The sequence below is a fragment of the Lemur catta genome, chromosome 1 (genome assembly GCF_020740605.2).
Source record: "Lemur catta isolate mLemCat1 chromosome 1, mLemCat1.pri, whole genome shotgun sequence".
NCBI classification, from domain to species: Eukaryota; Metazoa; Chordata; class Mammalia; order Primates; family Lemuridae; genus Lemur; species Lemur catta.
In genome coordinates this window covers 25,557,058-25,572,531 of record NC_059128.1, presented here as the reverse complement: position 1 = coordinate 25,572,531, position 15,474 = coordinate 25,557,058, and the positions used below count along the sequence as shown (strand labels likewise).

The 15,474-nt window shown below is 53.8% G+C and overlaps 1 protein-coding gene across 6 annotated transcripts in view; it reads right to left on the bottom strand.

Moving 5' to 3' along the window:
* The window catches only part of LTBP2 (latent transforming growth factor beta binding protein 2), a 95,766-nt gene that overhangs the window by 73,650 nt on the left and 6,642 nt on the right, over positions 1-15,474 (bottom strand). For all 6 annotated transcript variants that reach the window (XM_045563955.1, XM_045563963.1, XM_045563945.1 and 3 more), the window contains exon 2: positions 14,890-14,960. In XM_045563955.1, the coding sequence (XP_045419911.1) occupies positions 14,890-14,960 (71 nt within the window). The remainder of the gene's footprint in view (positions 1-14,889; positions 14,961-15,474) is intronic.

The following is a 15,474-nucleotide window of genomic DNA, read 5'->3' as shown; positions in this document are numbered from 1 at the left end:
ATCAAAGACTGCAGGACCAGAGCTATGGAGCAGGCTCAGAACCCACAGAACACCCTGAAGGGGAAGGGCACTGCCCAACATTGGATTTTATAACTAAATGTTCCCTCCTTCCAGAATGGAGGCCCATGGGGGCAGGCGGTAGCCCCAGAACTTAGAGTAGACACTGTCACAGAGCAGATTCTCCACAGATACTGAGTGAATCAATCGGTCCCTTTTACAGGAAAGGGCTCCGCATTGGCCTGAAAGTCAGGGGGCTGAGCTGTTGGGGTGTTTTCTGTCACTCACAGGCTGTGTGATCTTGACTTCACCGAGCCTCAGTTTCCTCATGAGTCACACGAGAGGCAGTTGAGGAGGGGGTGCTCTCAGGGCCTCTCAAAGGCTTGACAGAGTCTCTCCTTCCCACCCTGACAGCATCTGCTCTCAGTCTCCACCCTGCTTACCAAGGTGGGGCCCCTCACAGGGAGCTGCCTCCAGCCTGGGGCAAGGTGGGGCTGAAACTGGGCCCCTTCCTTCCAGACAGCACCGTGCAGCAGCCACAGGTCCCCGGCCAACTCTCTCCCCACGCCCTTCACCCCCTTGCAAAGTCCAGAGCCACATCCAGTGATCTGCGGCCCAGGGACAGTCACGTGCAGAAGCACATGTGGGGATGCGGAGCCCTGCCACCCACCCCGGGACCTCCCCTGACGAGCATGTGTGAGCCCAGGAGAGCATGGTCCGGCTCACAGTGGACCCTCTAAACCCAATGTCTCATCCATCTGTCACTCATGCACTCAACAAACAGTTGCTGAGCCCAACCAAGTGCTAAGCAATGGGGACCAAGTCCTTGCCTGGGTGGGGCTTGCAGTCCCATAAGGGAGACCAGCAAGAAGCAAGAAAACAACAGGAAGTTGCAGTGTCAGGCAGTATCAGGGGCTGTGAAGACAATGAAGCAGGGCGATGCAGTGTTCCAGGCCCGACCAGGGGATCCATGTGGGGGGTGGGGGGCAGGGCACCCCTCTGAAGAGTGAGATGGGAGGTGTACCAGCAAAGACCTGGGCAGGCTCCCTGGCAGACGGCTAGGCAAGGGCAAAGCTCTGCAGGCTGCAAGGAATGTGGCGAGCTCAAGGGGCCACAAGAGATCCAGGGAGGCTGGGGCTTGGCAGCAGAGCAGGCAAGGCCAGCGAGGAAGCGGAGGCAGACACACAGACCTTGTCATTCAGTTGTTCTAAGTGTGCTTGTGAAACTACTGGGGACTACTGCCCAGACCAGGCGCCCGGGGTTTCGTGATCTGAACTCTCCTTTCTGAGACCAGTACTAGAAACCAAACCAGGGGCCAGTCTGGATAAATATCTCCGAAATTCCACCTGGCTCATGTCACTTCCCTCTGAGACCTTCAGTGGCTCCCAGTGTCTTCGGGATGCAAGTCCACAGCACTGAAGACCCTCCCCAGTCTGATCCGTCTATAGCATTGCTCTATGTCAACCTGCTCCGGCCAAACTGGCCCGCTGGCTATGCCCCAAGGTAGCCTCTGCCCTCTCTTCTCTCTGCCTGTGCACCAGCTGTGGCCCCTCCCTGGATTCTTTCCCCCTCCTCTTCACTTCCCTATGTCCTACTGTTCGTCTCAAGACCCAGCTCCCCTTCCCTGACATCCACCTCTTGGCAACTGCTCCCTCTTCTGAACAACAAGGAAAAGCACTTACTGCGTACACCAATCACGGGGCATGCCCTGCGTGCCACCATTAGTTTTTCTATACATGTGTCACATTTTCCCCACTCATAAGGGCAGCCCCTTCAAGTGTAGTGATTGTCCCTGACACCTCTTTGTATCTTTAGCTCCTAACATGTGCCTAACAATAACACAATTATTGCTTTTTATTATGGCAACTGCTGTCCAGTGAATGGTGACAATATGCCTGGCACTGTGCTTTGCCTATATTATCTCATTTAATCCTTACAACAATCCCATGCAGCAGGTGTGATTATGGTTCCCAGTTTACAGATAACGTCTCTGAAGCTCAGAGAGATTAAGAGACTTGCCTGAGGTCGCCCAGGTAGTTAATGATAGAGCCGGGATTCACATCTAGACCTGTCTGGCTCAAAAGTTCAGGCTCTTTCCACCCTACTGACTCCCAGCGAGCAGGTATGGCTCTTATTCCTCCCTACTACCTCTGAGCCTTGGCCCAATGGTGATGATGAAACAAAAGGGATCTGCTGGCTGCAAGTCAGCTACCAAATGCGCCCTTGGGAGCCCTGCCCTGGGAAACTGCACATCCCAGGTTGGCCCTGGTGGTGGAGACCCCAGAACCCCATGCCCCTCCAAAGCCCACACAGTAAGTTTTAGATAATGAGGGAGGATGTATACCAGCTCATCGGTTTATTCAATGAACATTCATAGAGCACTCACTAGGTGTGAGGCTTGTGACAGAGTCTGTAGCATACCATCTGACATGGGAAGCAGGACACTTAGGTCATGGAACAAGCACTGTGTCAGTCAGTGCCTCTAACCCAGACTGATGCAGGGAATAGGGAAAATCAGGGAAGGCTTCCTGGAGGAGGTGATGCTGGCCAGAGACACAAAGGATGAGTAGATTGGGCATGATGCTCACTAACAGCACCCAAGCCAGCCTGCCAAATCAGTGGAGAGTGGAAAAATAATAGGTCTCACTGCAACATTCCAGCCATGAGTTGGATCCCAAGGCCAGACATTTTCCTCAGTGCCTGGGCACTCCTTCCTGGCAGGCCCCAGGCCTCACATGTCAGAGAATTGTAACCTAGAGCATGCCCTCAAACACAAGCTGCCACCATGGCAGGATTTTGGCCTATCACCTGGCTACCACTCCATCTGCCCAAGCGGACATAGCCCCCACCTAACCACCTGCCAGGCCCCTGTCACCACCACCACCAGAAGCATGGTCAGCGGGGGCCAGCCCAGCAGCCAAGCCAGGGACAGTGAACACTGAGGAAGCTGATGTGTCCAGGACAGGTCCTGGCCCTGTTTTTTTTTTTTTAGTGGGGGTGCAGAAAGGGAAGGCCTGAGCAGTTTCCCACCTGAGAGGAAGGTCATGCAGCTTCCACCTCTGAGTGGGTGGTCTTTGCTCTGAAGACAACCTTTGGAAAACAGTCTATCTTCCATCCTTCCCTTGCAGAGTCCCGAGGATGGCCCATCCTTGACTTCACAGTAAGATCTTTCATTCTCTAGAAATCCGAGACCCCAAACCCTGCAAGCTGAGCCCCTGTGCCTCACCATGACTCACTTAATTCTGGTTCTGCCTCACTTGCCAATACATTCCGCAAACATTTAGTGAGCATCTTGCTTTGGTCACACTGGGTGCTGGGGGCACAAAGACGAACAACCTGGGCCCTGCACGGAGGAAGCTCTGCCCAGTGGTGGGTTCTCATGCCCATGGAAGCCCCTTGCCAAGCAGGGAATTAGGTCCTCAGTGAGGACCAGGGTTGGAAAACTTTGGTTGGTACAATGAACAGCTTATAGGAAATGAGTGGTTGGGAGCAAACTGTGGAAATGGTATTTTATATATGTGTATAATATCATGGTAAATGAAAGTTGTAAAAGGCTTCTTTCTAAGCTAGCCAGAGGGGTTGGTGGAAAGAACCCAGAAGGGAAGATAACCCTTCTGGAACAACGATTTAGGAGATTGCACAGAGGCCCAGTCTGCTGACGCAGATCCTCCAACAAGTTTCAGGTTTTTGGAGGTTTTGAACCGGCTCTCACCAGCTTCACCTGCGTCCTCTCTCATTTTGTTTTCACAAGTCTCAGCAAGATGCGAAGAACTACCCGACCTCCTCACTAAAGCGTTTCAGGATTGTGTTCTGAGCCGAGTGTATGCATCATGGGATTGACACACGGACTCCTGTCCTCTCTCTCTAGTCCCCCAGAAGTCACCTCCCATAGCTCACAACGAAGGCTCCACGTGCCTTCCCATGAAAGGGAACATTCTGACAGTTTTTACTGGTCTACCATAAAATAAGGAAAGTAAATACAGTTTCCCGAGGTTTTTATAATGTTATTTCTTCCCATTTAAAGAGTGTCTTTCACTTTGAGATTATGTCTTTTCTCTTTTTTTGGTGGTAAAATGTTCTTTTTAATTAAAGATGATGGCAAATGATAGGTTTTTTTTCTTTTGTTTTTTCCTGACATCCTCATTTGGAAAAATGAAAAGCTGGCCACTGTATGTTGGTACTTAAGATATTTTTGGATATTTTACTGGTGCATGAAATCCAACGACCCTTTGAGAGGGAGGGGCAGTAGTGGTTGTGTGTCCTTTTGTTTAAGGGAGACTGAAACAAAACATTCCAGTGTCAAATGAGCACAGATTTCAAAACTTAAACATCAGAAAGGAAATCAGCCATCTCAGAATCGCCGGTGGCAGGGCTGTTGCTTAAAGCAGAGAAGGAGATGCTGAGGGCTCCAGGAGAGCAGATCCCTGCAGTGCTGTGGGAAATTTAAGAGAGAAAACCTCCAACCACGGTGGGCAAGGCTTCGTGTTTTGCCCTTGGAGCTTCATCCCTCCCATTTTTCCTCAAGAGTAGAAATCATACTTGAGAATCAACCGAGTATGGGTCTGTGGCTATAATGGATGTCCACGGACTGATTATTGGTGGAGGGTTATCAAGCATGGTGCCTTGATGTCCATGTTCAGCCCTCCAAGGGTGATCTGCACCAGGCAGAGCACACCCAGCTGTCCCCATCAGAGAACAGCACCCTCGGGCCGCTGGAAGGCCACACTGTCACGCAGCCTCCCTGTGCCCACTTGCCAATGCCTGTCTTTAGGCATTCGTAATTTGGGCTCCTCTGGAACTCTCTGATATGTGGAAAGTCTCAGCTTTGGGTGTTCAGCACTGTGGAGTTAGTAAGATGCCAAACAGGGGGCATTAAAAAAAAAAAACTCCTAAAACTGCTTTGAAAGCAAGAAATAAAAGGCATTGTTCTCCCAATCCCCCAGCTTCCTGGCTGCGCCCCTTCTACCTTCACTCTGCCTCAAAACAGTCGAGCAGAGGTTTGCTCAGATTTTCCACACAAAACCCCTACTTTTGGGAGGAGACCAAACTCAGAATGGGCAGGCCTGGAGGAGATTCTAGAAACGGCTCCTACAGTACAGGATGCTCCTACCAACTGCTCAGAGCCCTTGCTGATAAGCCATTTGGTGGCAGAAAGAGCATGGGGTTGGAGGTTAGAAGGATTTGGTTTGACTCCAGCCCAGCCACATCCCAGGTATGTGACCTTGGAGGCATCTCATCTCACTGAGATGCCTCAACTTGTGCTCAGTTGCCTTATCCATAAACAGGGCTGATAATATCTGCCTCAAAGAGTTGTTGTGAAGGCTGGGTAAAGTGGCTCACATCTGTAATCCTAGCACTCCGTGAGGCTGAGGTGGGAGGATTGCTTGAGCTCAGGAGTTTGAGACCAGCCTGAGCAAGAGCGAGACCCTGTCCCTACTAAAAGTAGAAAAATAAGCCAGGCATGGTGGCGCATGCCTGTAGTCCCAGCTACTTGGGAGGCTGAGGCAGGAGTATCGCTTGAGCCCAGGAGTTGGAGGTCACTGTGAGCTATGATGACGCCTCGGCATGCTCGTCTGGACAACAGAGCAAGACCCTGTCTCGAAAAACCAAACCAAAACAAAACAAAAAAAAGAGTCCTTGTGAGTCTCAGCAGAGATCCTGGATGTGGGAGTACTTTGTACTCTCTAAAGCTGTGTGTTCACTAGGGTCTCATACTGTAGCCATGAGCTGCCTGTGGTTATTTAAATTTAAATAGATTAAAATTACATAAAAATTAAAATTCAGTTCTTTCTCAGTCTTACTGGCCATATTTCAAGTGCTCAATAGCCACATGTGGCTCATGGCTACCATATTGGACAGTAAGGTATAGAGCATCGTAGAAAGTTCTAGTGCATAGCACTGCAAAGCTTTAAAAAACAAAAACCACAAACATCACATCGCCAGAGGCAAGATGGCTTCTGAACTTCTCCGCCATGACCCTTTTGCCAGGGAAAGGCAGTGTCAACTCGGGCCCAGTTACAGAGGTGGATAACCAAGGACTGTGGTGCAGGGGCGAGGGCTGCTTTCCAGGTGTCAAATCCGGCCAGGCCCCTCCACATCTCCCACCTCACCCCCAGGCCGGGCCTTTGTCGTCAGCTCTCTCCTGGGCCCCAGAGACACCTTCTCCCTCCATCTATGATATGTTAAATGAGGCACTGACCTCAGGGTGGGCCCCTCAAGCCTCTCCCTTCCTCTGTGGCTCCCAATGCCCCCCCCGCCCCAGCTCCAGACCAGACTCTGGGACCAGCCTCCCAACCTGAAGTTCAGCTACTCCCCAGGTTAAACCTCCATTTTCTGGCTGGGCACGGTGGCTCACGCCTGTACTCCTAGCACCCTGGAAGGTCAAGGAGGGAGGATCGCTTGAGCTCAGAAGTTCGAGACCAGCCTGAGCAAGACTGAGTCCCCATTTCTACTAAAAATAGAAAAATTAGCTGGGCACTGTGGCACGAGCCTGTAGTCTCAGCTACTCGGGAGGCTGAGATAGGAGGATCGCTTGAGCTCAGGAGTTTGAGGCTGCAGTGAGGTATGATCACACCACTGCACTCTACCCAAGCCGACAGAGGGAGACTCTGTCTCAAAAAACCAAAAAACCCTCCATTTTCCCTAAAATCTGTGTCGGTAGGGCAGTAAGACCCTATCCACTGAGCTACCCAAACCCTTCCTCAGACGGAGCCCTGTGCTCTCCACACCCAGAGGCCTTTGCAGACAGGACAGTTCCCAACCCTTCCACACTATTTACCTCTGCCTCTCCCTGGGCACCCTTCGAACTTGCTTACTGGGGGTCCACCTGTGGCCCTGAGCTGTTTCTCCACAATGTTGACCTTTGGTTTCCACAGGAGGGGACCCTGACGTCAGAGATCCCCCAGCCCAAGGAGTCCTTGTCTGGCTCACACACACTCTCAGAATCTAGCCCGGGACTCGCCCTCTCCACACTCAAGCTCTGCCCAGGGGCTGTGTCCCTCAGGCCCTGACCTCAGGCCCTGACCCCTCAGGCCCTGAGCCCCCAGGCTACGAGAGAAGTCAGGGCCTCAAGGACTTGCCTGGCTCCCACCACAGCTGTGCCGGGCCACAGCTCAGGACGGCTGGAAACAGCACCGCGGCTCAGGGACCGGCCAAGTGCCCAGCTCCAAAATAGCAGTTGTGTTCACATAAAAGCTCTTAATGAGAGAAAGATGCCGTTCTTGGCCCCTCGCGCACTCTCTGCAGACGCTGTCTGGCAGGCCAAGTGGGCCTCTACCGTTTGGCGGCCGGAGGGGAGGAAGGGGAGGTGTGAGTCAGACCTTGGCCCCCAGCCCTTCAGCATGGACCGCCCTGATAATTGCATTAACAAATGCTGCAATGCTGGGCCAGGTGGGGGCCGGAGGGCCAGGGGCTGGGGCACAGAGCAGCCCCCATTCCCACCAGCTCCAGCAGGCACGAGGAGGGAGACCCCTGGGCGCGGCTCACGGCCCAGGGCTGTGGCCTGAGTCTGTCTCCAGCTGCTGCCTCAGAACAGGAGAAGAGTTGCCTGTCCATCCCCACAGGGCTGTCTGGGAGGAGGCCTTGGAGCCAGCAGGGCCTCTGGAGGTGAGAGAGGATGGGACAGGGCCCCGGGACAGCCATCATTAGGGACGAGCCTGGGGATGAGTCTTTTCCAGGGAAGAGATTCCAGGGAAGATGGTCTACGGCTGACACAGAGCCAGCCACCCCTTCCGCAGCAGCACCAGGCACCAGCTCCACACCAGGCCCCGGGAAAGCCGGGAGGGACGCGCACACCATTGCAAACACTCTCAACTCAGCCAAGACCAGGGCAGAAGCACGAAGAACAGTGTGGCCTTGCAGTCAGACACCCACATTTGAATTCTGACTGTGTACCTGGGCTCTGCAAACCTCTGTTCTCATCTAGAAAGCGACCGTGCATTGCAATTTTCTACTTGCCTACGATGATAAACAAAGGACACTGTCCTTTTCTTCAGGGAGCTTCCAATTTTCCAGAGGGGCCATCACTAAACAAGTAAACAGAGAAGTAGATGAACAGAAATTGGGCTGTGAGATATGGAGGAGACAGTGGAAGGGCCAAGATCCGGAGTAGCAAGGCTGGTGGGGGCAGCTCTAGATGGAGTGGGTAGGGTAGCCCCGCCCCACCCCCCCGAGGGGCTTGAAACAGAGACTGGGAGGATGACCAGGGGCCAGCCGCATGCAGAGGTGAAGGGAAACAGTGGCACGTGCACCAGCCGGGAGGTGGCACATGCCAGGAACCCAGGCTGGACTCGGGGAGCTCAGGGCGAGTGCCGAGACGGAGCCTGGAAGCCCAGGGTGTGTCGAGGCAGCAGGAAGAGGCTGCTGCCCTCACCCAGAAGAACCGTAACGGGGGGCCCTGGTTAGAGAGGCCGCAGGGAAGCCGAGAGAAGCAGACAGGCCCACAAGGGATTTAGGAAGGAAAACAAATAGGGCTTGGTGATAAAGTCTGAGTGAGAGGAAGGTGCCCTCATGGCCGCTGTGTGTCTGCTCGAGCCGTCAGGTAGACGGGAGTGCCAGTCAACAGGATGGGTGAGACCTGGGCTGGGGAGCTGGCTCAGAGGGAGGGAAATCACGAGTTCGTTTTGGACAAGCTGGGATTGGGATGTCTGGGAGGCATCAAGAGCAGATGTGGAGAAGGCAGCAGACGCAGGAGGCAGGAGGTCAGGGGCGAGGTCTGGCTGAGGACATATATAAATCTGGCATCATCAGCCCAGAGACGATGTTTACATCCGTGAGAATGCAGCAGACCCTGGGGACACGGGAGGGGACCAGGACAGAGAATAACATAATGGGTTGAAGGAAGATGAACGTGTTTAGTGCATCCCTGGCAGAGTAAACACTGGGCATTATTATTACTATTATTGCATGTTAATTGTCTGGCACAGTGCCTGCTGGTGCTCAATAATGGGTGGCAATTTATGTTTAGCTTGGCTTCCATGGCCCTCTTCTTTGGGGCAGGGGACTTGGAAGGTCCGGGGACAGTCCTGGGGAAGCCCACCACATTGGGCAGAGAAGGAGAAGCCAGCAAAGAGGCTGAGAAGAGGCAGCTGGGGATGAGGAAGGAAACTACCAGGTCACCCATGCAATCCTTTGCCCACTTAGTCCTTTAACAAATGTATAGTAAGTGCAGAGGACACACAGGTATGCAGAGAGGGCTGGGACAATAGAACCCGACACACAGGACCTGGCTTCAGGCAGCTCCTGGTCAAAGACATCCCCTGAATACTCAGTTGGGCAAAGGGCCTCACCAGGAAGGTCTCAGGTGTTCTCCACGGTTGGGGGAGAAATGGAGAGTGTCTCTTGCTGGCACTGCACCCTCCACATGAGCTGGGTCTCCACTGAGATCACATAATTACTCCCCACAGCCACCTTCCACTTTCCTCCCTGCCAACTCCTGAGTCCCATAGGATGGTCCCCAGAGATGAGCCACCCACAGGCTCAAGCCTCTGGCTCCTGGCAGGTGCTAACCAGCCAGTGAAGAACATGAAAAATCCCACCCCTGCCCTGACCCCTTTTCCTGAGGTTTGTTAACAATTTACCATAATAAGGTCCTGGGCTAACTGCTTTACGTGTATCACCTCATGTAATCACCTCCTTCTTACAACTACTATAGGTACTATTCTCATCCCCATCTGACATATGGGGAAACTGAGGCTTAAAACAGTCAACGACTTGCCCAAGATCACCCCGCTAGTAAGGGAAGGAGCAAGCGTTTGAACGCAGGGAGTGTGGCTCCAAAGTTGGGGCTTGTACCCACCTTGCCACTGTGGGATGGGGTCTTTACGGGATTGGCATGGGTGCGGGCCAGCAAGCTGCCTCAGGGAAGCCAAGGAGGAGCCCAGATCAGGAGGGATGGGGTCCTTGTCGGACTGAGACGAGGACAAAGAGAAAGGCTGTTCCAGTGCCCGCCATGCACGCAGAGGCTCTGGGCCAAGGAGGCAGGAGCAGATGCCCAGCCCCAGTCCAGCGTCTCCAGCCCCAGGATCCCCTGAACACCATGGGGAGCTTCTGGAAGGGCTGACAGAACTTGGGCAGCAGAAAGGGACCTCTCAGCACAAGCCTGGGACAAGCCCTCTATTACTCAGTACACACTCACTAAGGCTTTACCTTGTGCCCGGAGTGCTGCTTGCTGGGGGCAATGGGACACGGTCCCTACCCTCAAGATCAAGGCCAAACATGTATAGAGCACATAGAACGTGCCAGGCCTTGAACTAAACATTTGACCTAAGTTGACTCATTTGTTCCTTACAACTCTGGGAGGCAGGAACTAACATTAGTCACAGTTTACAAAAGAGGAAACTGAGACACAGAGAGCTTAAGCAAGCTGCCCATCATCCCATAGCCACGAAGCGGTGGAGCTGGCATTTCAACCCAGGCAGTCTGCACAGTCTCCTGGATCTAGATTCAAATACCCACTGAACATACCGCGTGCCAGGCTGTCTACACACACTTGTTCATTTAGCAGAGAGTGCAGAGTTAAGCCTTGCACTCTGAGCCAGGCTACCTGGATTCACATCTGGGCTCTGCTGATTCCCAGCTGTGTGACCGGGACAAATAGCTAACCCCTTCTGTAAGTGGGGATAAAAATCAAATCTAGCTTAGAGGGTTGTGGCGAGGATTAAAAATTAATAACATAAAGTGCTTAGAATAGTACCTGACACATAGTAAGAGATATGGAGTATTATTATCATTAATCCTCAAAAACAACTCTATAGAGATTATTATACCCATTTCGTGGATGAGGCTCCACAAGCTGGAAGAGGGCCAGTTGCTTGCACCAGAACACAGAGCTAGGATTCAAACGCGCATGCTCTTAACCTTGAGCCTCACTGCTTGGGGCAGGGGTGAGAGAGTGATTCACCTGGTCCCCTCCTCAACTCCAGGGGTTCCCCTCTGCCCTCCCCAGAGCAGCCCCAGCCCCTGTGCATTCGGGCTGAGATAAAATGAGAAGTCTAGAGAGTCTTCAAATCCCTTTCCCCGGTCTGGGTGGGGAGTGGGGTGAGCCAGTCTGGGAAGACTGAACAGTCTTCCAAAAGCAGCAACTATAAACAGGACACTGTCACCCCACACCCTCAGTCTTTCCCCTCAGCTGAGCAGGGCCAGACTGGCCCCAGTCAGCTGCCTCCACAAATACATAAACACATAAATCCTGAGGGAGAGCTGGCAAGGCCACAGAAGGAAAGGCAGATACCAAGACCAGAGGGGAAGACGACAGCTCAGCTCTGGACCCCGCCAAGGTGGAGGGAGGAGATGGGCTTCCAGTGCTGGGCACCTGCAGACACAGCAGCTCCCTGGGGTCCAGCGACTGGGCAGGGAGGAAGAGGGGCAGGCCAGGGAGATGCACTGTGTGTCACAGCAACCTAGGATTGACTCTGTGAGGGGGGCAGAGGACAGTGGGGGTGGGGTGGGTGGGGGCGTTCAGGACGGGGGTACCTAGCATGGGCCAGCACGCCCTACGAATGGGTGCTGGGTTGGGCCCACAGATATTTGGGAGAGACCAGGGGAGAGACTGCATCTCCACATGGTTCTGGGACTAGACTTCATTCTTGGCAGTGAAGAGATGTCAGCCCCCAGCTCCCACTGGCCCAGGGAGGCACCCCCACATGTGAAAAGCTGCTAGGACAGAGTCATGAACATTCCCCATCACTGGCAACTGGCAGTCTCTGTTCCAGCCAGGGGGGCAACTGTGGGGCGGGGAGAGGGACACGCAACACCACTGGGGGAGTGGGAGCCAGCTGACATGGTGCAGAGCCAGGAGACCCACATTCTACAGAGCTCTGGGCCCAGCACACAGGGCCAACGCCCCACGGCCCGCGTGGTTCTCATTAGGCTCATTAGTTGCCAAATAGCAACCAGCACACGGCACAGGGACCAGTGGGCAAGCCGATTCCCTCCAGGAGAGCCGCCGGCCTGCGGGCCTGGGTCAGGGTGGGCGACCAGAGGAGCAGCAGGGTGAGAGCACCAGGGAGAGAAATAACTGGGGAGGGGGTATTGACAGCATCCTGGAACGGGGCCCCAGTGGGCACGAGGTGCCCACACACATGCTTGTACTGTGACAATCGGCAGACTCACCCAACCTCGAGTTTCCGGGGTTGCAACTCCAGTTTGGCAAAGAGTAATGCTGGAAAATCACAAGCAAGTTAGGAAACTGAGAGCCTCCGGGGTTCCAGGTGGAGCCCATGCCCAGACCCTTCAGGCAGCTGGGGAGAAGCCCACCCCCCGTGGAGCTACCCTGCTCCAGCTGCAACTCAAACTCAGCAACACTCTCCGTCAGCCAGTGCTGCCTCCCAGCAGGGGCTCAACTCCACAGAACACCCCAACCCTCCTCCACATCTCCAGCTCCAAATCCCTTTCCAGGACTCAAAGTGTGGTCCCCGGACCAGCGGCATCGGCATCCCCTGGGAGCTTGTTAGAAACACACAATCTCCAGCCCCACCCAAACCTGCTGAATCAGAATCTGCTAAGATCCCTGGAGGATTTGTGGGAACATTCAAATTTGAGGAGAGCCCCCAAGGCAGATCTTCCCATGACTGACCCCCAAATTCGGCTCAGTGATTTTCAGCCACAGCTAGAATCACCTAGGGTGCTTTAAAACAAAAACACCAGCGCCAGGGCCCTGCCCCCAGAGCTTCAGCTTAGCATAGAGCCACCTGGCCACCCACATCCCAGGCCTCTCTACCCAGAGGAGTTGCTCAGAGCTGATTTTGAGTCTCAGCCTCTCCTCTGAAGAGCTGAGTGACCCTGCGCAAGACACCACCTCTCTAAGGCACACTTTCATCACGTTTAAAACTATGAGGGAAAAACAGTCCTCCCCAGCCCTGCCCCCAGTCATGGAGGGCCTGTCCTCTGAGAGCCCCCACTCCCCTAGGCTCCCAGAAAGGAAAGGGTGTTCAGGCAGAAGATCTGCCTTGTTGTTTGTTGTTGAGTTTTGGATTTTGGTTTCTTTATCTGCAGGTTCTGCCTGAGCTGCACCTTCAGCCTGGCAGAGGGTCAGGGCCATGAGGCCTGAGCTTGGGGAGCCAGCATCTCCGTCTCCAAGGGAACGGGGGCATCCCATCACATCCGCATCCTGGGGGTGTTGGGAGAGCCACACGAGAGCATCCGCCACACTGGGAACACCACGAGCTTTGCCATACGCCTGGACCACTAGCCGTGAAACCCTCACGTTGAGAAGGGCCTGGTCCTTGAGGAAGGAAGGGGAGCTGGCGAGACTGAGGCTCTGCAGCCGGCTGGGGACGGGCAGAGGCAGTGACAGCTACAGGGGGGACAGTTGGGCAGAGTTCCTAAGGAGCTAATGTGGACCCCAGGGGGCCTTGGGGTGTGAAGGAGGAAGATCCAAGGGGCTCCCTCAAACCCCCAAATCTCCTATCGCCTGTGGGGATTTTACACTCTGGAATGCCTGCCTTGCTTGGTGCTGGGAGGGAATAAAGCCGCTGAGATTAGAGCCTGGAGTTCTGGAATCAGACTGCCTGGGTCCAGAGCTCCAACACTTGCAGCAGGGTAGCCTTGGTTTAGAGCTGCAGTTTCCTCCTCTGTAAGCAGGGATGATAAGTAAATATCTGCGACTACTGAGAGGTCTGAGATAATGCATGTCAAGGGCTTAGCATAGGTGGGGCCATAGGGCAGTTTCGTTAGCTAGCAGTAGTGTCAGTAGTATACTGCCATCCCCAGCTCACAGACGTAGAAAGTGAGGCCCAGAAGGGTAAGGTAAGATACCTGGTAGGAGAGAAGAGATATTAAGAAGAGGGGCCCTGGAGTCAGGTCATCTGGGTTCAAATGTTAGCTCTGCATTTCCTGGCCATGTGACCTTGGGCAAGTTACCTGTTTGTGCCTCAGTTTCCTCATACACTAAATGGACAGTGGTACTCCCTGCCCCAGAGGGTAAAGTGCACCTTGCACACAGTGAGTGCTAAATAGGTATTGGCTCTTGTCCAGAGTATTGTCATTACTGTCTTGGATGCTGTCAGTAGAAGGCTCTGGCAAGGAGGCCCCAACTCTTCCCGTTTCACTCCTTGGTTTCCATGTGACTAAGATGACTGTTCTCTCTTTTCTCTCATTTGAGGCAGCCTGCCAGGCTTAGAGAAGTCCAAGGGAAGCCTGCTCCAGACATGGGGTCAGAGCCTCATCTGACCATCCCAGTGGAGTACCTGACAGAGGCCAGGGGCCAGGGCAGAGGTGGGGTCATGTTGCACACTATGTGAATGGCGCCCCTGGAAATGTGTGGTGTGGAGGCTCTGGGCCAGGTATGTTCTGCAAACCACAAGGATGTGTGGGCACCTGAGACCCTGCAGACAGGTTGAGTGGGCACCAACACAGTGGGGAAGCAGGAGGGAACCCAGGGAGCTTTAAAAACATGAGCAGGAGGCTGGGTGTGTTGGCTCACTCCTATAATCCTAGCACTCTGGGAGGCCAAGGCGGGAGGATGGCTTGAGCTTAGGAGTTTGAGACCAGTTGAGCAAGTGAGACTCCGTCTCTACTAAAAATAGTAAAAATTAGCCACATGTGGTGGTGCACGCCTGTAGTCCCAGCTACTCGGGAGGCTGAGGCAGGAGGATTGCTTGAGCCCAGGAGTTTGAGGTTACTGTGAGCTAGGCTGATGCTACAGCACTCTAGCCTGGGTGACAGAGTGAGACTCTGTCAAAAAAAAAAAAAAAACATGAGCAGGAATGTGATTTGAGAAGCTGTTTCCAGCTGGAGGCATTTGCATTTCTAAATCTCCTCCCTTCCACTGCACATCACCTCCACTCCAGAGGAAGGCTGCATCCTCAGGAGGCAGATGGGTGAGGACGCTTCTGCTCCAGGTTCTGGAATCCCTGAACCTGGCCCACCTCATGGGGGGTGGGATGCACTCACGTTTGATACAGTGGTTGGTGCTGTTTGCTGTCGTCCATCCTGGGCAGCACTGTCCCCCGCAGACATTCCTCCTGTGGGGTCAGCACAAGGATGCTCAGAGCTGGGACTATTCATAGGGCCCCACTGATGGTCTCACTCTCTACAGGCAGGGCCTGGGGGAACACTGCGGGGCTGGAAGACTGTCCCCATTCTCTCTAGGGAGGTCACATGGGATCATGCAGGGCCACTAGGGGACAGGCACTTTGGAATCATGCAAATCTAAGATTGAATCCTGACTCTGCCATTCTCTGCATGCCCTTGGGAATTGTCACTCTCTCTCCACCTGTACAATGGAGATAATAATATCTGCCTAACTGGGTTGTCATGATGATTAAACGAGATAGGGATGTTTAGCCCCTGACACAAAGAAGCCAGTCCTCTTGGGCAATAATGGCCGTGATCATAAAGATGACAAGCCAGTTCGGAGAGGTTCAGGAAGCACCAGCCAGTTTCACCCAGCCCTGCCTCTCGACCTCAAGACCCAAATGCCACACCAGGGTGACTCCCTGGATGGGTTCCTCCTGGAGACCTCTGAGGACCGTCTCC